The sequence below is a fragment of the Moschus berezovskii genome, chromosome 8 (assembly GCF_049115385.1).
Source record: "Moschus berezovskii isolate FMDL1 chromosome 8, NW_MosBer_1.0, whole genome shotgun sequence".
Classification (NCBI taxonomy): domain Eukaryota; kingdom Metazoa; phylum Chordata; class Mammalia; order Artiodactyla; family Moschidae; genus Moschus; species Moschus berezovskii.
The window spans coordinates 46,034,043-46,059,531 of NC_142467.1; the positions used below are offsets into that span (position 1 = coordinate 46,034,043).

A 25,489-nucleotide genomic window follows, 5' to 3' on the forward strand; every position below is an offset into this window, starting at 1 on the left:
ACTCACTGGAAAAGACTCTGATGCTGGGAAAGGTTGGGGGCGGGAGGAGAAGGGGACGACGGAGAATGAGATGGCTGGATGGCATCACCGACTCTGTGGACATGAGTTTGAGTGTACTCCGGGAGTTGGTGATGGACAGGGAGGCCTGGCGTGCTGTGATTCATGGGGTCGCGGAGAGTCGGACACGACTGAGCGACTGAACTGAACTGAACTGATATGAAAGGTGTTTCAGACAATGTTGAACTGAGTTAAATTGGGCTCTTACATGTACTGTATTGTAAGAGGCCTCCAATAACGAGGCTCCTTTCTGAAACTTGCACTGCCCAAATCTGAACATCCTCTTCTCAATTTTTGCACTGTCCCTATGGCCCTTGTCAATTCCATATTTTGTGGATGGTTGATATGGCACCACTTAACTTCCTCTAAACCAAAAATATGTGTGAAAGCATAGAGCTTAGAGGTTATTTCCTTCTAACGGGTAATGCTGCTTTTGTTACTCCCCTCTTTAAAACCATTAATTTTTAGAATAAAGTCTCAGGTTCCTAGCCTGGGTTTATGGAAGGAGGGGTCCTCAATCTGGTTCCCTGACACTATGGCACTATCAGGAGACTTGCTCATCTTATTTTTTCTGCTCAAATGCAGCTTTGTCATTCACACCTTCTGAACATGCTTTTCCATCTGCCTGGAACATTCTTCCCCTGAGCAATTTGTCTGGAGGAATTAGCTTAAAGGCCATTTCTTTGGGGAAGTGTTTCCCAAGCCTCAGGGCAGGCTTTTGAGGTTCTTGTCACCCTTGTACTTCCTGGGTCACTGTAATCTTTCCCAGCAGCCTGTGGGCTCCAAGAGGGCAGAAACTGCATTTCTCTTATCACTCTGGGCAGTGTTCTTAGTGGTCAGCCTGCAGGGACTAGTGTCTTACTTGTTGATTAAGTAAATAAGAAAAAAAAAAACAACTATGCAATATATGTAAAAGATCTCAGGATATATATAAAAGGTGTACACATCTGTGATTTCATAGTTTATCACTATTTTATACCCAAGTATATAAGGTAAGCTTATAATGATATTCCCAAGTTATTGACAAAAGACTCAGTGTGCTGCCAGAGAAAGTGGCAATAAAATTCATTTGAAAACTATTTCCATTAAAGCGGTCAAACTGAAAAAAATCTTCTTACAATGGGAACATTAACTATCTGGAAAAACAAAACACTTAGCAAAATACCTATTGATGCCAGCAAAACAAAGTGTTACTCTACTCTGAATTAACATAAGCTGTATTTATGAATTTTTATATTACAAATGGGTACATTTCATTTTCCCCCATCTTATTTACTCCCCAGGAGGTTCACGGGTAATAGAACAAATGAATTTCTTTTTCTATTAGCCTGTCATTGCCACTTTCAAATGGCTTCTTGCCCATATACTCCAATATTTTTCTCATAATAAGTGGTAAAGCCTTCAGCCTTCCTGTTTCTTAACCGTGTCCTTTGTGTTCCAGATGAGATAAGTAGTATAGTACCTTCCACCTGCATCAGGGAAGGAGGTAAACTGAGGCAAAGATGCTAAGTGATTTAAGTTTATATAATCAGAATTCATCCATCCACCTGTATCAGTGATGCAATGAGTTTTTAGTGATTGTCAATTTGGTGCCCAGCTCTGTTTTAGTTGCAGATAATAGGAAATAAGGTAATGGCCTTGTTTTCATGTAGTTGATACTGTAAATAGGGGGAATAGACGATGAGTAAGTAAATAAATAATATCTAATGGAGTGATAGATGGAATATTTGTGTTCCCCCAAATTCATATGTTGAAATCTAATCCCCAGTGTGACAGTATTAGGGGATAGTGGGGGGTGTAATTAGGTCACAGGGGTAGACCCTCACGAATGAGATTAGTGTCCTTATAAAAGAGACCATGCTGAGCTCTCTCACCTGTTTCCACCACATGAGGACACAAGAAGACAGCCATCTGCAAGCCAAGAAGCAGGTTCTCACCATACACTTAATCTGCTGGCACCCTGATCTTGGACTTCCCAGCCACTAGAACTGTGTGAGATAATTTTGATCTACTCAGTCTATGGTATTCTGTCACAGTAGCCCAAATGGACTAAGACAAACAGTGATAAACACTATGGTAAAACTAAAAGTTATTCTTAGAGAGTTATTTAGCCCTGATTCTAATCCCAACCCTGGGGACACCTACTATTGTGTGGCCCAGGAAGCCTCTCTGAAATGGTGATGGCATCATTGAGATCTGAACGCCAAGAAGAAACCAGTGAAGGGAACACCTGGAGGAAGGCATTCGAGGCAGAGGGAACAAGACCAAAGGTTCTGCAGTAGGAGCAAGCTTGGTATGTTCAAGGAACAGCAAGAAGTCAGGGTGGCTGAGATGCAGAGTGAGGTGTGTGGTGGGCAATGAGTGTGGACACGATTGAGGAGCCAGCTTATAGGGAGTCTTAAAGGCCACAGTGAGGAGTATGGACCATCTTTCAGAATTTTCTTCTAGTGATGGGAGACACTATAGAATATAAGCCAAGGATAACATATGGGTTATGCTTTTAAAGTTCAGTCTGGTTGAACTGTTGAGAATGGATGGATCACCTGGGAACAACAGTGGGGGACATCAAATAGTACAGGCAAGAGAGAATGGTGTTCTGGACCAGACACCATCAATGTCAAAGGAAGCAGAGGTTAGTGGATGGATTAGATATACGGTTTCTGAAGTTAAACAAGAGAACTTGCTGATCTATTGAATACTGAGAGTAAGGGAACTTGAGTCAAGGATGAAACCAGTTTTGGGCTTGAGCAAATGACTAGATGATGGTGCTATTTACTGAGAGAAGATGGTGGGGATAGAAACGAATGTATTCTTTTGTTATCAGGGCAGGGAATGAAAAATTCTGTTTTGGACATATTAATTTGGAGATGCCTTTTAGAGGTGCCTGGCCAATTGGAGATGCCAAGTAGGGAAGTGTTAGATTCACACTTAGAGGTGGAAATATCAAATTGGAGTCACCAGTGTGATGATGGTATTTAGAACTTGAACGTCACTGATGTCTCCAAGGAAGAGACTGCTGTTGGAGAAGGGGCAGCCACACCTCCCCGGCCCTCACCCCTAAGTCCCACATTAACCAATATGGTCATACACCATACCACAACAGTTTTGCTCCCTTCCATCCAACATCCAATTACATTAGACAAAACTTACTGTCTTTTCTGAAAGAAAGGTGTTACACTAAGGAATGAAGGGCTATAAAGATAGGTGACTGATACATGATGTCATCTCTCAAGTTGCTCATAAACTGGTAAGGAAAGGAGCAAATATAAAAGGTAGAATGTTATTTTATTTCCAAGAGAGTGGAGGAGTCTTTAAAAGGTAGACTTGGGAAGACACGCCGGGAGCAGATCATGTACATGCGTGCTAAGTCACTTCAGTCCTGTTTGCCTCTTTGTGACCCTATAGACTGTAGACCGGCAGGCTCCTTTGTCCATGGGATTCTCCAGGCAAGAACACTGGGGTGGGTTGCCATGCCCTCCTCCTGGGAATCTTCCCCACCCAGGGATCAAACTCTTGTCTCCTGCATTGCAGGTGGATTCTCTACTGCTGAGCCACTGGGGAAGCCCAGAAGATTATGGGGAGGTTAAGATTTTTTTTTTTTTTTTAACTGCGAAGAAAGTAGGACAGTATTGAAGATTTCTGAGTTCCATGACCAGATCAACACCTTTCCTGACCTGTCCAAGGCTTGTTCATCCTCCCTGGTCTGCCTCCAATCTCACCCCTTTCATATTATTGCCCACCCTCTATTATCATTCACTTTTCATCTTTAACTTCTTCAGCTTTTCCTATCTAGTGCTAATCCATTTCGTGCTTGATGCCACACTGTCTCTTTCAGATGGTTTATTTGTAGGAAAATCTTCCTTTTTCAAGGTGTCTTTAAATTCCTTCTAAGTAGGACCCAGGTCTTAAATTCATAGTCTCTGGCTCAGGATGGAAACATAATAAGCCCTCAAGCAATGCCTGCTGCTTCTAGTGTCACTTCAGTGGATTCTTCTCTGACCTCTGATTAGATCAGATTCGTTTGTTCCAGGATCTCAGACTCATTTTCTAGCACACCTCTCAGTTTTTAACTATCTACCCTACATGTGGGGGCTTCCCAGGTGACTCAGTGGTAAAGAATTTGCCCACCAAGCAGTAGACACAGGTTAGATCCCTGGGTTGGGAAGATCCCCTGGAGAAGGAAATGGCAATCCACTCTAGTACTTTTTGCCTGGGAAATCCCATGAACAGAGGAACCTGGTGGACCATAGTCCATGGGGTTGCAGAGTGGGACACTAGTGAGCAACTAAAACAACGACCCTTCATGTGACTATTTGAATAGGTTCTGTATTCCCATAGGCTGTTAGTTCCCAAACAGCAGGAACCACTTCTGATTTTGCTCATGATGATATCCCTCATTTGTCTGCAACAAATATTTGTTGAAAAATTGAATAGGCAGGGCTTTAGGTGTTCAAAGGTCAAGGGGCTTGAGCAGAGCAGCCTCAAGCATGATCCACCTGCTTGTAGTTTCTTAAGGAGTAATGAAATTCACATGGCAAAACTACCCCTCAGATGGAGTTCTTCCTGATTAACTTCCCTTCTGCCTAGGGACAAACTTTCCCAGAGAGTGGTTCTTCCCTGGTAAGGAGGCCCCCCTCGAAGGCTGATTTATTGTCACTTAGCAGCAGCAGCAGGACACTTGAGTCCTCCTTCTTCACAGAGCAGGAGGCAAAGCAGTATTCCCAACTGTCAGGAAGAAGCGGCCCGCTGGCAGCAGCTTTGATCATCCAGGCAGATGGAGCGACATATGTATATTTACATATATATTTCCTAATCAATAGGTTCCAGTGAAAACATGAAAAACTCAAGAACATGATTGGAATTTAAGGAGCTCTGAAGGAGTTTAATTCCTTAAAGAAAATTAGCACAATTGGGATTTTTTTCAGCTGCAGATAACTCCAGGACAAAAATGAATATAGTACTATAGAATGATCAAACTTTCCTCCCTAAATTGCCAAATCTCCTCTTCCAAATTAGGTACTGCTAGCATTTCCTCTAAGAAATGAACTTTGAAATCTTTTAACCTTATTCCCAGCCCCTGTATGCTTTTCTGACAGTCTTTCCTCACAGCCACACAAGCTTACTTTTCTTTTAACAGGCCAAGCTTGTCCCCTAGGATTTTTGTTATCGCTTGCTCATAGCAGGTGGCCAGTACATATCTGTTCATGAATAAATAGGTTAAGATAAGCCAATTATGCCCCAACAGAAACCCATAACTTGTTTGTCTGCTGTTTGAGCCAACTGGAGGTAATATAAGTGATGACTTGAAGATTTAACCTAAGATTTAATGCTTCTGATTCTTGCTTTGTTCTTGCATGTGTCAACTGAAAAAAAAAAAAGAAACCACCACCTCAACCTAAAGGTTGAAAATTATGTGGACTCTGAGGACTTTATACCAAGGACTTAAGTCCAGGATGCAGGCTCCGAAAGAGCTCTGAGGGATTGTTTTGAAGAAGTAAGAGGAGCCAGGTACATGAGTTTTTGCAACAAAAGCAAAAAGGTTACTGTAGAAGCTTACTGTTAATCAAAGAAAACCCAGATATCTCAATTTAGTGAACTTAACACTTCTCTATATCTGGGAAGATGCAAGTCTGGGTCATTGAAATCATCCCTTTGATAGGCACCTTATCTATCTAAGGCCAGTATCCTGCTATTCCATCCTGAATCCCCTTATGGTGCACAACTGGGGAAGGCTACGGAGACTGATGGCTTGATGGCTGCTCCATCTTTTGTTTACAGATATAGCAGGTGATGTTTGTCGTCCACACATGTGAATATCAAGGAATATGGCTTGCGATTTTACCCACCACAGAATTGCATTTTACTCCTGTAATTCACAGGAAGATGAACTTGTTCCAATTACCAGGTGCCTACAACTTCTGTTCCTCCCTCCTTTCTTAATAGAACAGTTTGGGAAGTGTGTCCAGTTAAAAAACATACAATTTCATCTTCCCAGGCTTCCTTACAGCTACAGCAGGTAGCATGTAACCCAGTTCTGGCAGTGAAGTCAAGTGAGGCTTCTGGAAAGCTACTGCCTTCCTGATTCAAAGGTACAAACTCAGCTGCTATGTCTGTTGCCTTCTGACCATCTACCTTTCTCCCTGCCTGGAATGTAGATGTGATGCTGAAGGGAAGCAACTGTCCTATGTAGCAGGTACCATCAGAACCCTGTCCATAACCTTTTGAAACTCCCATGAAATTGTTATATTGACCACAGATTTTTCTACTGAAAGCTCCTATACCTCTGGCAGAGGGCTTCTGCTGGCTACAGGGTCATGCTTAGCCTGTTTGGAAGTACCAGAGAGATAGTGATGCTGGAAGCAGCCCTCATTGACAGTTGGTGTATAAACATCTAAGCTCCTTGGCCTTCAGATGGGACAACTTTGAGGTGTAAGCTACAAACACAAGGGGCAGATAGAGTGTCCTGACTCCCCCAGAGGGGCCGAGCCCAGTTGCTCACAGAAATAATCCACTCATCCTGTACTGGCTCTTTTATATCTCACTCCTGGGTTCACCTTCCAGATAAACTACTTGCACCGGAATCCTTTCTCTGGGGAACCCAATCTCAGACACCTTGTGACTGTGCAGATGAAGGCTACATGCTAAGGATGGAAAGAAATCTAGAAGTCCTTCGATAAAAAAAGACTTGGATGGAGTCCTTGATGCCAAACTTGGGCTCCTGTTGTAGCCTTGGGCTGAGTTTCTCTGGACTTTGTGTTATCTGAGAAAAATAAACCTCTTACTTGGGTAGGCCACCACAACTGGGTTTCTGTGGCATGCAGCCAAATGCAACTGTAACTGAGAGACATCTGGAGGAATTCTCAGTTGAGTCCAAATGCAACCAGTCGTCAGCTGGACATGCCTGCTAATAAAGCTGACACTATGGCTACGTGATTACCAGACCCTAACACTATCGCATGTCATAGCTTGCAGTGTTTGTTTACATGTTGCTGTATTTAATCCTCACGTTAATTTTGTGAGGTAGGTGTTACCAACTCCACTTTACTGAAGTCCAGAGAGGCCAAGTCCCAAGATAGGGGCTAAATGTTCATTCTAAGGAGTCTGTGGCATTTAAGAAATGAGTTGATCTCTACTTGTTCTCTTTGCCTGTCTCCTGAGATCCTGTGCTTTTCCATGCTTGCTTCACTGCCATGCGACTGCAGACATTTGCTCTCCCCACTGCCACACCTCATCACAAACTCTACACACTAATCATAAGCTCTGTAAGACAGGGGTCCCCAACCGCCCCAGCCTCAGACTGGTACCCCTCTGTTGGTGGCCTGGGCTGCAGAGCAGGAGGTGAGCGGTGGGGGAGCCAGTCGAGCTGCCTCTGTATTTATAGCCACTCCCCATTCATCACATGACTGCCTGAGCTCCACCTCCTGTCAGGTCAGTGGTGGCATTAAGATTCTCACAGGAGTGAGAACCCTACTGTGAACTGCGCATACGAGGAATTCAGGTTGTACACTTCTTATGAAAATCATCCTGAAATCATCCTGCTCACCCTCACCCACCTACTTCCCCTGCTCCGCCTGCCCCTGGTGCCAAAAAGGTTGGGGACCACTGCTCTAAAACATGTGCTAAATCCTCTTATCTCCAGGCCTTTGCTCAAGCTCTGCCTTTCCTAAGAATGCTTTATTTTAGAAGTGGGAAACTGTTATACTTAGGCCAGGTGAGGATGGTCTGGTAACTGCATTCTCATGCTAATTGTAGGCAGGACACCCATCTCAGTATGGCTCATAGCACCGAAAACATATAGATGCTTAGTAAACATCTGTAAAATTTAAATGGGTAGACATACAAGCATTCAAGTTGACTTCAAATATACTCCTGCTCAAAATCATTAACATCAAATTCCACCACACACAAAAATGAATACATCTCTACAGAAGACTTCAGACAAACAAAATATACTCCACTGAATATTTAATGCATTACATTCAAGTACAACTTTTTTTTAAAAAAAGGACAAAATTATAAGTATTCATTAAAATGGTAACTATTTAAACATCATCTGAACCATATTAAGTAACTCATTTACTTTTATGAAATGTGTTGAGAACCTAGGAGTTTATGCATAAGGCTTAGCATTTTTAACATTGCCAGCCTAGGAGAGAAAAGATTGTATTCTTTCAATGGCGATTCAGGAAATCCGATATATTCAATACTTGTGTTACAATAGCTGGTGTGTGGCGGCAAGACTAGCACCCATGACTGGCTGGGCCCTGGAAACAAGCATGCCATGCTCCCATGCTGCTCTGGGATACAGATACAAAATCTGACCCAGGGTGGAACAACGTGCAGGCTGTGGAGAGGACTCTGGCGGGGGTTCACTGAGGACAAAAGGGAAAGCTGTGAATTTTCACTTTAAAATATGTGTTAAGTAAGGTGAAGCAGCCAGGAGCCTTCTCACAACCATTCCGTGTCGGCAGCTCCCAAGATAACTTATATCAAGGTGGCTGGGAGGAAATAAAAATGTCCACTGGGCCAGACTCAAGAACTAAAGTGTTGGAACAGATACAACTTTGAGGATAGGTTTATCAAACAGCTTATAAACAAGTGGCACACCAGTTCAAAAGATGCCCGACTGGTAAGGACTTTCTGCTGGCAAGGAATCTCTGAAAATGTTTATATGCCTTGTCTTGGTAAATTTATTTTACAAAGCCACCATTTCATTTCACAAGGATGATAAGGGTCATTAAATCCCAATACAAGACAAAATTTATAAATGAGATGACAGAACTATTTCAAATCCAATTTGCTGAGTAAAGGCATGTTCACCAATTATAAAATCTAGAAAGACAGAAGGATAATTACACCACCACTATTGTCAAAAGACTGTTACACTGTAGTTGAAGTTCAAAAGGTTAAGGATTTTACAAAAGATAACATGAGTATTAATTATATATGAAGAGTATTTGATTAGCTAGAGAAAATGTTAGCGAGTGTGATTTTCTTCCTGTGAACAACTATTTGAGATTTAGAAAGTAACACTGGCTCCACTTAAATTTTGACCTACTTTATCAGTGGCACCATAACCTGGAATACTCAGAGTAATCCAATGACTTTGGCCACTAAATTGCCACCATTACACTTCTAAAGTAATTTATCCAAGATACACTAGAGTAGCCTATATTTGTTATACAGTATTGTGCAACTTACAGTTTTTTTCTGAATATTTCTTGATTTTTCCCAAGCCCTGTTTCCCAGGACTTTGATCATTAAATATGTCTACCTTAAGGTTCCAAATACCTATGTCTATTATGAAAACATGTGAAGGTAAATTCATTCTCTTTAATGTGACAAGCTACATTCTAAAAATGACCCCAAACCTGCTATATTGGTACAGGTTATGAAGTGGTATCTAAAGATCTGAGGGACGTTCAGGGGACAGACTCAGACCTTAGAAAGGGATTTTAAAGAATTTTAAATTCTCAAGAGAAACATTCTGGGAAGGGAAGAAGTGTTCTATAATCTAGGGCATGTTCCAGAGCCCTTGTTCTTGTAGCCAAATGTATGAAAACAGTTTTCTTTAAAGGAATACAGGTCTATGAGCCAAGGCAAGATTTGGCTAAATGATTGGTAGCTTCTGTTTGGCTCTGGAGGTTTCCATGGAAACAGACTGAGAGACAGAAAAGGCAGTATTATTGTCTTTATCTGAAATGCCATCTGATAAAACCGCATATTGATTCATTCATGCTATCCAGAACCAGATGTATTACTTCTGATAAGCCTTCACAAAGGGAGGCAGGAGTTCTATCTGGTCACACTTCAAATTTCCTGTCTTCCTCTATTTGAAACCTTAAATTAAAATCCTGATAAAACCTCCCCTCAACATTTCCCTCAGGAACCTCTAGTTCAAGTAAAGCTTCAGTAATCAGAAGCCAAATGAAGAAATGTGAAGCACATGGAGCTCCACTGCCAAGTTCTTAAAATGATATGATGCAAGCTCACTGTAGTTGAAGAAATGACTCTGAAGAGTATTTACAATTCCATTATATCAGATCTAAGCCAGGCAACAAATACTGCCCAAAGTGTTTATTATACACAGTTGAATCAGGTGGCATCAGTCATAATTTTTCTCCCTCTTTATATCTAGATCATTTGTATGTGTGTGTATATATATACCTATATATCTGTATCTATCTATTTAATATAGTAACACACACCACACACCGTTATCTAATCTTATTTCAGGTTAGTGCTTCTCAGAAAGGCCACAAAAGCAGCCCTAGCTTAAAATTCTACATGTACACAAAAATAAAAACCTCAGCAACAATAAAATATAAACAAGACAAACAAGGTAAGGAGGCATGCAACCTTTAGCACCGTATTTAAGACGACAGAGTAAAGAGCGTTGACAGAGGTCTAAAGAGGAATTCAGCTGTGGGTTTCCCTCTGGAATGAGATCCCAAACACAGAACTGTCTCGTAGAGTCCAGTACTTTTAAAAAGGGAAAGCCTGAGAAATTCCATTAACAGAAATGTCAAAATCCGTAATTTACCAGAGACAGATGATTTGACACTGCTTCTTATTCTAAAAACAATGAAGACATTATTCTTTAGGAACAAATTTTTCACTTTGGGAGATAAGCTGAGAAATCACTGCCAGCTCAGGGAGCTAAATGATGCCTTAGTAAGTTAAAAAGACTGCTATACCCTCACAAGGACCAATTTACTCATGAAAAGTAGCTTACTCATGAGCAGTTAGGTCCCTAATATATTCCGTTCCGTTCAGTCGCTCAGTCGTGTCCGACTCTTTGCGACCCGTGGACTGTAGCCTACCAGGCTTCTCCGTCCATGGGATTCTCCAGGCAAGAATACTGAAGTGGGTTACCATTTCCTTCGCCAGGGGATCTTCCCGACCCAGGGATCGAACCCGCGTCTCCCGCATTGGAGGCAGACGCTTTAACCTCTGAGACACCAGGGAAGCCCGGTATAGCCAATATATTCATGGGCGATACTGGAAAGATTCAGTCAAGCAAGTATAACTGTATGCTCCACCAGCAAGACATCCGAAAAACACCCACACCTCTATGCACAGCATTGATGCGGGAATCCAAATCACAGAATAAAATCTCAGGTCAGTCCTTTCTGTAAAAAGGGACTCAAAGTCTAGGGAAGGGTTTATTTAGAAATGAGCTGAAGATTCTTACGGTTTAAAGGTGGCGGGTAAGAAGTCAGAGGGCTAGAAAGGACTTTAGATATCATCTAGTGCAAATTCCTTATCTTACTGGTGGGAAAACTGAGGCTTCAAGAGAAGTGTCAGCTTTAAACAATGAAAGAACCGTGACTAGAAGAGAAGTCATGTAATTTTGGGTGTGGTACTTTCCTTGTTACACTGATCTCTCAGGCCCCTTTAAATCTCAACGTGTATCATTTAAACAAGCTTGGGGAAAATGAGAAAGATCAGATAGGAAAAAAGGTGAATTTTTAGAAAGATTTTGGTAATAATTCATGTTCTGATAGGCTTAATATTAATGAGGGGGGAATCCTACTTATTTTTTGGTAAAAATGTTATTTTCTGAATGAAACATGTTCTTTTTCTGCAAGCTGTTTTTCTAGGTATGAGGGTAGCTCACAGCTGGCAGCTTTCATATGACCCATCTTTGTAGTTAGAGTTCGATTTGGTAGATCCTGTATCATCAGGCGGGCTGAAATGACTGCTGTCTTGAGAATCAGTATCAATACTTTTTGTCTCTGACTGAGGGTGGACAGAAACTTGAACTGCTATCTCCTGGCCTTGTTCACTCAGGGAACCATCATCTGAATCTCCTCCTGGTGAATTACTCCGGTCCATCTCTGGGTTAATGACAAAGATGCCATCTTGAGCATTCAAGGCAGGTCTCTCTTTAATTCTCTCTCCCATCTCATCAGGGTCATCCACTCGCACAGCCTCAAACATCTCCTCTACAAAGGCCCGGCAGTTTAGAATTAGGGGTGGCAGAGGGACACTTCTTGCCAGTTCTTCGATATAACGAGCAAACTCCATAGTTTTAAATTGCGTGACTTTGGCGAGTTCCAGGGTCTTGGCCGAGGTGATGATGGGAATGCGTTTTGCAATCTCAAAGGCCTTCTGAAGTTTCTCTGCCCCTTCAGTTCGGAAGAATTCATTGATGGCTTTCTCAGTTTTACGAAGATGGCTGCTCATCATGCACAGCCGTGTGACATTCAAGATGAGAGTGATTGTAAAGGCAATCAGGCAAACAACCATGTAGTAGACACTCATGTCTCCTGAGGTGAAGACAACACGCAGGGTGACCGAGTAGGAGGCACGGGTTGGAGAGGTGATATAACACGTATAGAGCCCACGGTCAGCAAAGGCTACGCTGGTGATATTCAGGAAGTTATCAGAAACCAACCATTTTCCACCTGATAACCCAACAGAAATAAACAATTATAGCATAAAGAATACTATTACTCAATACGCAAACTGCCTTATCAATATTCCACCTCTTCATGAGAGCACGTTACATCAATTCATCTATTAGGTTCTGCTATTTTGTTAAATGATGTAAGAAAGGGCAGACTTTTATGTTCAGAGTCTGAATTTTAAACAGCCTGGAACTTAAAAAAGGGAATCAAGATCTTCCTGAAACTAATGATTATCGTGGCTGCCTTTTCACTGCCAGATGTAAGATACCTTTCAGGGAGACAGGTGTGTCAACATAATGCTAAGTGACTAACCTTAAAAAGAAATGTTTATATATACGTGTGTAAGTGTCTGTATCACAGTCTCTACCTACACACTCTCATAAACTTGAAGGCTATGTCTCAGAAATACAAAACAATGGCTATTTATAGGGTAATGAGTAATTTTTACTTCTTTTTAACTTTCAATAATTTATTGTTTACTTATTTACTTAAGAAAAAATTATCTGTAAAAAACCCTACGAATTTAATGTATTTGTTCAATTACTAACTGGCTAATCTGCCATGCCTTGCGCATGTTAATTTGTCTTGTTAGAAAAGGTTGGTTGATGATAACATCTTGATTTTCTGGCCAGAGTAAATAAAGCACAAGCCAAAAGTGATGTCTCACAAGTGAGGGTAAATGAACAGCTTGGCAGACAGAATAAAAGTTGCCCTAACATGCCTAGGCTTCTATTTTAAATTGAAAACATGCTGCCTTTCTTCCATACATGAAGGTATCTTCATTCAGGAATGTGTATACAAATGTATATGAGTATGAAAACCAAAGCACAAGGACCAACATCCTTTGATAACTTGGCTCTGCCTGCACAGTTCTCACCTCTCTGATAAGTTCTCGGTATACTCTGTGCTTTAACTATACAAGCCATTCAAAGACAGGATAGATGGGCTAACATGGGGTGTAGGCTATGGGTCCCCATGCCTATAGGTGGTGTCCCAGAGGAGGCTGGGTGACTGCTTGTTAAACACTGCTTCAATGCCTAATCTTCCAGCTCCCTTTCATCCCTGAGATTCTACGGTTCAGGATTTAGGGACACTTCAATTAGTAAGTACTGTGGACCGTGCCCATTCTTATCTACATCAAAATTTATCTAAATTCTGTAGTTATATTTTTACTAATGTAAAAAGAGGAGGAAAACATGTAGCTATGAATATAGTCATTATTTTACAAGCTTCTGTCTATAAACCTGGAGCTATAAAAAAGATATCTTGTGAATCCACAGTATGATGAACTATATACATAGACTCCATTCATCAACCACTATAACCACAATCTAAACTCTCTAGCTCACTTGCTGATAATAGCTCAAGATTTATGAACCTTATACTAGACTGACATGCTCTTTAAACTCCTCTCACTTGAGATTCATAAAATTTAATACAATTGTCCAGAGCTGCTGCTGAAAGCATCAGTGATAGATGTTAGTGGTTTTCAAAGTAAAGGCAAAATAGAAAAATAAAACTGCCATTCCACTTGGCTGGTCTCCTAAAATCTGTTTACACGACCAGTCTATAATAATCACACTGACTAACTCACATCTTAGATGCGTTTGTCAGGACCCTAGGGCCAAAAGAGATAAGAGTCTAGTTCAGTGGATCCAAACAGGGAACCCCAAATCATGTTCAAAATACATGTTCAGGGCACCACTCTAGACATTCTGGTTTAACAGATCTACATTCTTCAGAAGCTCTGTTCTAACATTCTAACTCTTCAATTCCTTCGTGGCCAGTTACTCAGTCTGTAGAAGGTTAAAATGTTTAGCATATACTTTAGAAGGAAGCACCGTGTGTCTCCTTTTCTGTTTTCCAGTCTAATAAAAATAGCCAAATATCCTTACATTCCAAGAGATTAGACTATCTAACAGAAAATATAAGCAGGCCTTTTCCAAAGTGTAACTTGTGAGGATACCATAATTTAATCTTTATCCCATTGATATTTTATGGCAATTTCTTTCTAAAGTGTTTTAACACACGTAGTCTTCAAAAAAAATCTAACAGAACACTAGTTAAAGAAAACAATATTCAGATTAAGATGTGTTCACAGGTTCTTAAACGGCAAAATCAAATAAAAACCTGTCAAAAGGTAGACCTTCGTCACTTTACTATGATGTTTGTGTGATTTTTTTAAGACTGAGAGACAAAAATATATGAGAAACTTTCCTATTTTCACGCAAATTAAGGTACAGAATTAAAAAGAAAAATGAGCTGGAAGGGCTTATAAAGTTCCTCCTTAGTGCCCTTCTGATTCTCAGAGGGACTTAAAAGTTTTATGCACAGATCTTTATAACCATTTTAAAAAACATCTGGGATTTCCTCCAACATTTTTAGTAACTCATTTCTGAGTAAAAACAAAAAAATTATTTATGACAAGTTCACTTCACCAAAATCCTTCTTGCTCTCCTCAACAGGGCCAGCACACTGTGCTACTCACATTACAGTCCAGGTAAATGGTGCCCCTGGAGCTGTGCAGCACAGAGTCCACACAGCCGTGCGCAGCAACCCTGATGGAGCCAACCTTGAATGAAGAAGGAAAACAGCTCGCCAACAGGGGAGAAAGCAGCTCACCATCATTATGTGAACACTTCTCAAATTTGTGACTATATATTTTTTCTTCTTCTGGTTCAGTAATTACCATTATTTCACTTTTCCTGATAGGTATAATACCCCAGGCCTTTCCAAAGTTTTAACTATTTATTGTAGTACCTCATCTTAGAGATTTCTTGTTGAATATGCCATAAAACCAAGACTGAAGTAACAGGCAATGAGTAACCTTGACTAATTATACTCTGGGATAATTACCTCTGTCTCTGTCATCCAGCTGCTGTCCTTTTGAGTTGTACCAAGAGACCTGTTCATAGTGGTCGACTGTGAGAAGACACTTGATTGAAACACTAGTTCCCTCTCTGGCTATGATGACGTCATCACCTGAGTGGGAATCTGCTGAGAGTTCAAAACTTGGAAGAAATGATGCATTGGAAGAACTATGATTTGTTCCCAGTGGGATCATTTGGTTGAAGTCTACATCTTCCAAAGCAAAAGCAGCTGGCACAATAACACTCACCACTAAAGTGGATAAACAATGAAGTGGCTTCATGGGAAAATGGGGAGAAAATCTTGTTTATATTTGGAGCACTCAATAGCTTCTATATTACAACAAGAGCACAGTGGGTCACTGATTGCTTGGTACTGGGATTTTCCAAAAAAAAAAACAACAAACGGTAGATCCAGGTATATTCTGGAGTCTTCAAGATTAAAAAGATATGAGTGGAGACCAACCTGAAAGAGAGCCAGATATAAAATTTAACCAACAAAGACTCATAATGGAGTGAAACTCTATGTTCAAGAAATAAATAGATGTGAAACTGATTAGAATAACTGACATCAATATTATGAAGTGAAACAGTGAAAATACCTAAAAATTTCAACAGAGTCAGTAGGAAGAACACTGAACTGGGAAATGGCAGATCTAGATTCTGGTATTAGCTTTGCTAATAACTAGCTGTAAGCCCTTGGCAAATAGCTATGCTTGTTTTCTCATGTGTCAAATGGGGACTAGATAAGACAATCTCTAAGGGCTCTTCTAGTTCTGAAACGTTGTGATTCTATTTCACTCTGACAAATTCCATGCAAGAGGGAGCCAATGAAGGCTAAAATATTTAACTTAATGATCTTTTATTCCAACCTGCACCATTACCATCTGCTATTATATCAATAATGTATATCAACTGCTACATAATAATTATAACCATGGAGTTCAAAATTTGAGTAATTCAAGTATACAGACATTAGATATAAATAATGCAGGGCTACCTGAAGTAGTTTTTTTGTTGTAATAGAAAACTGCACCACTATGCATAAATAAAATTACTGACTTTTGAGGCTATAGAACTTTCCCCTTGGGTAAGACATTAAACAAAAGAATTTTCCTTTAATAATTTCTTCAATATCAACAGATAAAATACAGCATATTTAATAAGCTTATAAGAATACCAAATTTCTAACTCAAAAGTCTATAAACTATCTATGGGAGGAATTGACACCTTAGATGTCTAGTTCGCAGAAATACAAACTACAGAGAAAGACTGTTAGACACATTTAAAAGAAGAGTAAAATATCACAAATAAAAGCAAAATAACATCCCAGTTCAATGTGATTATGATCAACTTCCTGGTAATCTGATTCCTCTTCTAAAATCACTGACTCTTAAAGAAAATTTTCATTTCAATTTCTATCAAATATGGGATGAAACACCTACCTTTATTTCTTATAAGAGCCAAACTAAAGAGTTTTGGAAATGACTTACTTCCCTGTACACTCATACAAAAGCTGCTGAATCATGTAACACAAAAAGCAACAGATCATTGTATTTTGCCATTAAACTACTCAGAGTCTAAATTTGACAGTTAAGTTGTAAATATCATTTACATTTGTCCTTGAAAGGATGGTTAGATGATGACAATAATTTTCTCTATCTTGCATATTTAAGGAGGGACCATTTGAAGTAAAACAAAGAATTTCAGAGTTTGCTATACTTAACAGATGAACACTGTATGTTTTCATTTCTTCCCTAAATCCCATGAAAATGACACAAAGCTCTTGGGCACTGAAGGGGATTACAGAAGTGATCTGATCTAACCTTTTCACCCTGACTTGTTCTTCATATTATACAGTAAGCAGGAGAATCCTGGCTTCTATTGGACGGGAGTTGAGAGTGGAAACAATGGAAATAAAAGTTTACAAAATGACTGAAGTAAGTCAGGGACTGTGCTCAGGCTTGATATATATAAACTCTCAACTTCTTTTCCACTACAACTGGCAGATATGATTTTTGTCCTTTATTCTAGACTACTGGTTCTCAATGGAGATAGGAAATGAATGTGCTGAAAAGTACTCCAAGTTTCACCCAGGACTTCCATAAGGAGATTCTGTGGCTTCATCCAAGTTGGCCATTTCCCAAATTTCATTCATTTCTCCTACTGTCATGATTTGTTTAAAAACTATATCTTTTATTATTTTTTATGCTTTTCTTAAAATTATATTTTATGTTTTTCATAAATTATTTATGCTTTTCTGAAACTCACTGTCTTTCACACATGTATGTTAAAAGGAAAGTCTGGATAAAAGTAACTGTACACTAGGCACAATGCAAACAAAGCCACGTTATTAACTTGCAGAGAAACTGCTGTCTGTTGAAGGCTCTGACCTGCAGGTCTGCTCTCTTTGTAGAGAAAACAAAACAAACCTCCCACAACTCCAGTTCACTCTAATAGCACCTCATTTCTCACCCTGCCATTCCTTTCCTCCCCACTGCTTCCTACCACTGAGTCTACAACCCACTGTCTCAGGCTAGGGGTATACATTTTCACCTATTCAACAGTGTCTGCTGAGTACCTACTATGTGGCAACCTACTGTACCACAGACACCGTCTCTGCTTCACGGAACTCAGTCAGGTGGAGGATGTGGTCATTAGATGCTACCCAAAGGAAAGCACAGGATGCTACAGAGAGCTAACCATGTCGCGGAAAGCCTCCCTGAGAAAGCAGTGTGTGACAGGACCTGGGGGATAAATGGGAATGGCGAATGTTGGGGAGAGCCATTGAGGTAAAGGGACACGGGGCAGAGAAAAAGCAGATCAGTCACTGGTCAGGGAGGCATTCAAGAAAAAGAGCTGCAAGCAGTCATAATGAGAGACGGTGGCCAGAGAGTCATGGGTCTCATTCCCGATTCTCAAGAGGGGCAGTTTGGCCCAACAGCGAAACCAGAGATAAGACTTTGGGAACTGGAGTGGGAGGCTGAAGTGAGTGAAGGAGACTCACTATAATTAATAACTGTCCAAGGGGAAGCAGTCAAAGACTGAGAGGCTGTGCCTCAAAGTGAGGCAGATCACCTGTGCGGGTGCCACTGTCACCCCAGGGTCAAGGAAGAAGACACACTCTCCCTGCTCTGAGATGCAAGAATTTCGGGGGAATGGATAGCCCCCGCGTGAGAGGGCTGTGGCGCAACAGTGTCCTGGCAGTGTGACTGTGGTGTGGAATTCCTTCTTCGCGCAGCTTCCCCGGGCCTCCTCTCAAGGCCTGCTTCTTCCTCCCACCTAGATCAGGAACTCACCTGGATGCAAGATGGCTATTCCCTGAGCCCTGTGGCCCTCACCGTTACACTACGTACCTGGCTCTGTTCTGCCTGGCAGGCTACTCCATCTCACCTATGAGCCTCTTAAGCACAAGGACTGCATTTTTTAATGCTATGTGTCATAACTAGCACATACTCAATAAACACTTAATGATGAAGAATAGTTTAAATTTGATCAAGTATGTGATGGACCTTTGTAAACTGACAAATGTTATACAACAGGGATCATAATTATTCAGACTCAGGTGTATCTACTAGCACTTACTATTCTCTGAGACAAAAAGAGCTACTGCTAGTAATCTCAAAAGATCCTAAAGGCATATGTCTAAATGCATTCCTTGAACCGACCACTAACCCTCAATGTCTTCACTTATCATCGTGTCCTAGGAAATAACGGTGGGAATAAAAGATAACCAAGTCCAGTTTCCAAACCAGGTTGAACATCTCAATCTCCTAGAGAACTTGTTAAAAATAAAGATTACTGGGTCCCACAACAGACCAGTGAATAAAAATCTCTGGGTTTGGACCTTGGTTTTTAATTAGCTCTCTGGGTGATTCTGAGGCAGAGGGCTCATGGACTAGCAACCACCAATATACTTCCTCATTTCTTCTGTAACAGCCCTACCTTATGGTGCTCGACTGTCTGAACACTTTCAGCACAAAAGAACTATCACTCAGATTCCACTCTGGATTAAGTTCACCCTAGAAACTCATACTTGCAGGCCTCTGATAGGCAGAGTGGCAGAGAAGTTCAGTGAACAGACTCTCTAACCAGGTTTCCTAGGCTCGAATCCTGGCTCTGACTCAAATCAGCCTTGCGACTTTTGTTAATGACTTAATCTCTCTGTGCCTCAGTTCCCTCATCTTTAAATGAGGGAAAATAATAGCATCTACTTTCACAAGACTATTGTAAGGTCTGAAAAAGACAGTATGTAAAAAAACAGAGTCTGGTCACAGTAATCACTGATAACTCTAGTTATTATTATTGTTGACATTGCTTCGAGTACTAAAATCAACGCTTTACAGCAAAACCATTATTTAAGACATATAAAACAGTTTTACCTGGAATACCATGCAACCATTTAAAAATTTTGGAGGGGGAAGGGGTAACATCATAAGGTAATTTCAGTCTTTAAATTTCATATTCCTCTCTTTCTCAGTGCAAATATTTCACAAAAATATGGATCAAACAGGCATTGTAAAGGACCTTGGAGACCAACATGATGTTACACTGTTTTCACCATGTCCTGAGTTTGTGCTAGAGAGCCTTTGTTCCTTTTTTGGAGCTCTGCCTTCTTGGATCCAGGAGGAAGTCAACTCACTGACTGACTAAGAAGAATCTTCCCTTGGAATGTGGACTGAGACACTGTGGGTTAGGGACATTTGAGGAAGAGAAGGATTACAGGGAGCTGAGGTAACCATGTTAAAAGACAACAGGGATGGAGAAGGGAAAAAGAGCAGCCAGGAGATGGGGACTAGGGAGGCGGTGGTGGTGATAGAAAGAGTTACAGAGGGGAAGGGAAAGAGAGGCTCACACATGCTGCTCTGGCTCTTGACAAAGATCTACTTCCTGGCTCCAATAAGGCTTTTTTTTAAAAAGAAATAAACATCTTTATCTAATTTCATTCAAAATTAAAACCACAAAAATGAAAGAAATGGCGATTTGGTCAGGTGGGAGAAAGAAGATTAAGTTCAGCAAAACCTGGAAGATAGGAAAAGAAAGGGCTGACTATATATGATAGGGAGAAGTACTGAACAGAAGTGTAATTGTGCTCTGAGCACAAAAGAGAAAGTGAGACTTCATAAATTTTAGGAATGCAATTCAGTTTTAAGTTTGGGACTTTGTATATCATGCCTGCTATTCTCAATGGGGCAGCTGACATACGGAGGGTAAGAAGAGTTCAAAAAGGAAAATCAAAGTGCCACTTCCTGTAAACAGTTAAAAAGAGCTATGCTATGCTTGTGGATGAAGCTACTTAATAGAATGCTTTATTCCATGTCTTCTGCATGAATAGGAATAACAGAAGAGTATGATATTTAAATTTAATCTAACTTCTTTCTCACCTCTCAGGTACAGTAAAATGTTAGCTTCTCTAGGATCATGAATAATCAGAAATATAGATGATTTTACCCTACAGAACCATTCTGGATATTGGCTGTATCATTAAAAAGGAAAAAGAAAAGTGCCTAAGCTATCATCCCTAACAGACTGCCTTGTTGCTGTGCCTGCCAACTTCTGAGAGAAGAAATATTTCCATTCTGTTCCAATTCTCAACAGAAGTGAATAAGGAAGCAACGTGGCTGATTTCCATTCTCGTGGCTCAATATTAAGTTGGCTGAGGAAATGGCTGTTTGCAGAAATAGTTCTGGGATAATTCGAAGGAAGGAAAAACACTGATGCCCAGATGGTACTGGTTTTTGCTCCAAGAATACTGGAGTAGTAATGGTTCATTCTTCATAATTAAATGCATTCGAGCTGTATTTACAACTCATCCACTCTTCTCTGCCTGCACTGTTACACTTGAAAAATGGAGAAGTTCCCTTACACAAGGCACACAAATGGTCAAAGTGACATTATGAATTGGCAAAGATGAGAAAAAGGAAATGAAGAGCAGACTGTTAGCACTCCTCTATCCTTTCAGAGAACAAACAAAAAGCTGTTCTGCTTACATGCAAGCCTTCCTATAGCGATCTGTAACATACAAAGGTTAGTAATACACAAACAGGAATCACCATTTTGAGGGCCATTTTCCAAAAAGTTTCTAACTTAATATAGCCCTTATGCTCCCAATAGAATCTAGGAGCCATTGCACACCTCATCATTGGCGTTTAGGCACTCAAACGTCAGCATATTTTCTGGCACACTGAGGAGTACCCTCTTCTGTATTTGCTGAAGCTGTGCTTCAAACCCAGGGTTATTTGTTTTGCCCTTGACTATGATCATTTTTCGGAGAAGGCAATGGCAAGCCACTCCAGTACTCTTGCCTAGAAAATCCCATGGATGGAGGAGCCTGGTAGGCTGCAGTCCATGGGGTTGCTACGAGTCAGACATGACTGAGCGACTTCACTTTCACACATTGGAGAAGGAAACGGCAACCCACTCCAGTGTTCTTGCCTGAAGAATCCCAGGGACGGGGGAGCCTGGTGGGCTTTCGTCTATGGGGTCACACAGAGTCGGACACGACTGAAGTGACTTAGCAGCAGCAGCATGATCATTTTTGCCATAAGCATCTGCTGAAGCTACACAAAGACACTGATATAATAAACTTAGATTTATGATTTCCTTGCTCATTTTTTTTCCCTTTGTGGTCTGACCCTACCCCCTAGTATCTCAAACTCCAGGATAACTAAAAAAGAGCTCTTTACTCTCACCCTCAGATCCACCTGTCCAGCATATCCATAACGTGAATGACAGTCACACAATACAAATGTTCCAGTTTTGCAAGATCAAAGTTACAGTATCATCATGGCTGTGTGGTTAGGAGTGTGGATTAGGATTAACAGTGCTTGATCCTATCCTTGGGTGAAGCTATGGGATCAAGAGGCCTTAGTATACACATCTATTGAATAAGATTATTAACAGTAACCACCTCATAAGGTGGGTGGGGAAGATCGCATTGAGAAGGAAATGGCAGCCCACTCCAGTATTCTTGCCTGGAAAATCTCATGGACGGCGGAGCCTGGTAGGCTACTGTCCATGGGGTGGCAAAGAGTCCAACACGACTGAGCGACTTCACTTTCACCTCATAAGGTAGTTGTGAACATTAGAAGAACTAATGTACATTTTAAATTCATGCCATTATTATTCACCTTCTCCTTCCTTCTAGATGTTTTTCAATTAAGTCCTACTGTCCCTGCCCTAGGTCACAGTCCTTTCAGCTTACCTGGTACCACATTATCCTCTTAATTCTTAAATGGGTTTCCTTGATTCCCACCATATCCCTCTGATGTCCCAAATATTGCTCCCCTCAGAACTGGTCCTAAACACAAATCCAAAAAAGTCAAGGCAATTTAAAAATCTTCTACCCATGAAATAAGCTTCAAATTTTATGGTATCCATTAATTTTCCAGGAATAGATTCAGGTGGTAGAAGAGAAACACCCAGATGGAGCCCAGCTGTGCCTGCATGTACACTAATTCCCAGCTAAAGGATGGAATGGATTGAGAAGTCAAGTTTGGTCTTGACTAAACAGTTATGATCTCTAGTGGTCTTAGTTTTCTTACAAACTGATTATCATTCCTACTTTCCTTTAAATCCTATAATTTCCCCAGCTTCCCTGTCATGGCTCAAAGCTTTAACTATACTTATTTCACTCTCTATTCTCTCCAAATAACTTTCACTGAAAATTTTTGGCCCTAATTGTCCCTTTTGCTTGAAACTTCCTGCCCTCCCCATCTTCCTGTGGAAATTGGACCTTCTCTACAATATCCAATGTCGTTTTTGACCTTATTCAAGAAGACTTCCTACCTAAGCTCTCACTTCCTTCTGGATTTCAGAAGAATTCTTTTGCTGTCAGTCCCCTAGCACATTCACAGCACTCAATTGTAAGACTTCTCAGTTTCCTTCTTTTATCAGTTATCTGTATGACAAAAAGACTGTAAGCTTACCAGCAACAGAGTCTAAAATCCCCTTGGTAGGGCATTGGAATCAACATTCTGAATTCAGACACCCATTAATGTGGCAGTCAGAAAGGGACCTGCTATAAACGTCTTACTGACTTTTTAGTCTCAATCTCTGGAAATTGTTAATGGTGAGATATGAAATACGGAAACATAGTTTTTCTTTCTTTTTTTGGTGGGCAGAACACTCTAGAGTGAATTTGATCTATAACTCGTTTTCTCAAAATACAATTCTTCGATCACTTAAATCAAATTAATCTGGGGTGCTTATTAAAGATGCAGATTTCTTTAGTTCAGTTCAGTTCAGTTCGGTCGCTCAGTCGTGTCCGACTCTCCGCGACCCCATGAATCACAGCACGCCAGGCCTCCCTGTCCATCACCAACTCCCAGAGTTCACTCAAACTGATCATGTCCACAGAGCAGATTTCTTGGTCCCACTCAAACTTAGCCCATACATCTTTTAATTTGAAATAACCATATTGTTATTCAGCAATTCGCAAAATGTGTTGCAGGGGCCCCTGGGGGTCCCTGAGACGGCTTCAAAATGATTTTAATAACAATACTAGAACATTATTTGCCCTTTCACTCTCATTCTTACACAACAGGTGCTGTTTTGTGGAGGCTACATAATGAAGAGAGAATGAATGCAAAGGAGGTATGAGAATCTAGCTGTCTTCCATTAAGTCAGATATTAAAGAAACTTGTAAAAATGCAAAACAATTCCATTTCTCTCAAAAAATGTTTTTTTGCGGGCAAACTATTCTTCATAGACATGCTTTTTATATTAACATGTAATGAATCTAATTATTTTAAATAAATAACTTTTTGGAAAATTGTTTTGACATCTAAAATGGCATAATGATAGATATAAGCCACACAAACAAAACCTCTTCGATATTCTAAAAAAATTTTAAAAGTCTCAATAGACTAAGATTGAAAAATTGGAACACTTTTCACTACAATTATTATCAACAGTATTTAAAAGATAAGATTAAGACACAGTTAAGCAGTTTACCAAATTTCTATTCTTAAACTCCAAATTCTATGCACTTTCCATTACAACAGAAGATCAGAAGAAAACACCTATTTTATACTTACAATGTTTTTGGTTTTGGGGGAATATTTTTAACATGCTCCCAGGTGATACTGATGCCCCTAAATTTAGAGGACCACCATTAAAACAAATAAACTATCTGAAAGGTTTTAGGAAGTGACAGTTATTATGTATAGATATTAAAGTGATAACTCTGAAAACATGAAACTGAGTTAGAAGTCTCAGGTTCTTAAAAGGCCAGGTGCCTTCACGTCTCTGGGACTTAGTTTTTCACATCTGTACATCTGTGCAATGACGGTGTCTCTAACTTTTTTTTGGTTATCAGTTTGGGTTTCACGCATTCTCATTGCCCAAGAGCAACTGAAGGTGTACATCTTTCTGATGAGGGGTCAGGGGTAATCTAAAGTCATAGATCACAGCATGTTACTCTTCAGCACAGAAGCCTTCAAATGCCTTTCCATTGCTTTTCGAATAAAAGTCAAAATTCTTATCTTGGCTCACAAACCCTACAAAATTTGGCCAGTTTAAGTTCCTGGTCTCATCTTCCTCTTTTCGCTCCACTCACAGTGGCCCTTTGCCTTTTCCTTAACCCAGCTCAGTTTGTTCCCATGATAAGGCCTTTGCAGTTGCTATTCCTTCTGCTCCTAATACTCTTCAGCAGCTCTTCACAAGATTTACCCCTTGCTTCGTTCCATCACTTTGTTCTGCTTAATTTTCTTTAAAACACTCACTACCATCTTAGATAACCGTGTTTGCTTGTAAACTTGTTTATGGTCGGCTTCCTCCACTAGGCTGTCAACTGCTTGAGCACAAAGCCACAGTCCCTCGTAAACCAGTGTCCCAAAAGCCAGAGAAGTGTCTGGCAGGTAGGTGGAGCTCAGTAAATACAGGATGGCCGAATGCCTGCAGCAGCCCAAGCCAGGCTTGCAAAACGGCCACGGATACTCCAGCTTCTTTTACCTCGTACCCTAACCCACCGGCTCAAACCCACGTCTCGGCAGCCCCAGTCACCACCCTCGACCCCTTACAGCTACCCCGAACCAGCCCTCACTCACCAGACGCCTGCCGAGCTCCTTCCGGCCGGAGCTGCTGCTTGACCCGGAAGTTCTCTCGGTTAAGCTAGGCCGTCTCCACCCTGAAAGAGGACTTCCGGGGCGG

General features: G+C 40.7%; 1 protein-coding gene across 2 annotated transcripts; it reads right to left on the reverse strand.

Moving 5' to 3' along the window:
• Positions 1-5,027: 5,027 nt before the first annotated feature.
• MFAP3 (microfibril associated protein 3) lies at positions 5,028-25,455 on the reverse strand. 2 transcript variants are annotated; one of them, XM_088838544.1, is made up of 3 exons: positions 25,387-25,455; positions 15,327-15,803; positions 5,028-12,467 (listed from the first exon to the last, which is right to left on the reverse strand). In XM_088838544.1, the coding sequence occupies exons 2-3, from the start codon at positions 15,619-15,621 to the stop codon at positions 11,674-11,676; spliced, it is 1,089 nt and encodes a 362-aa protein (XP_088694670.1). In that variant the 5' UTR covers positions 15,622-15,803; positions 25,387-25,455; the 3' UTR covers positions 5,028-11,673. The 2 variants fall into 2 exon arrangements, with proteins under 2 accessions (XP_088694670.1, XP_088694671.1); XM_088838545.1 differs by lacking the exon at positions 25,387-25,455 and adding an exon at positions 22,542-24,095.
• Positions 25,456-25,489: the final 34 nt, after the last annotated feature.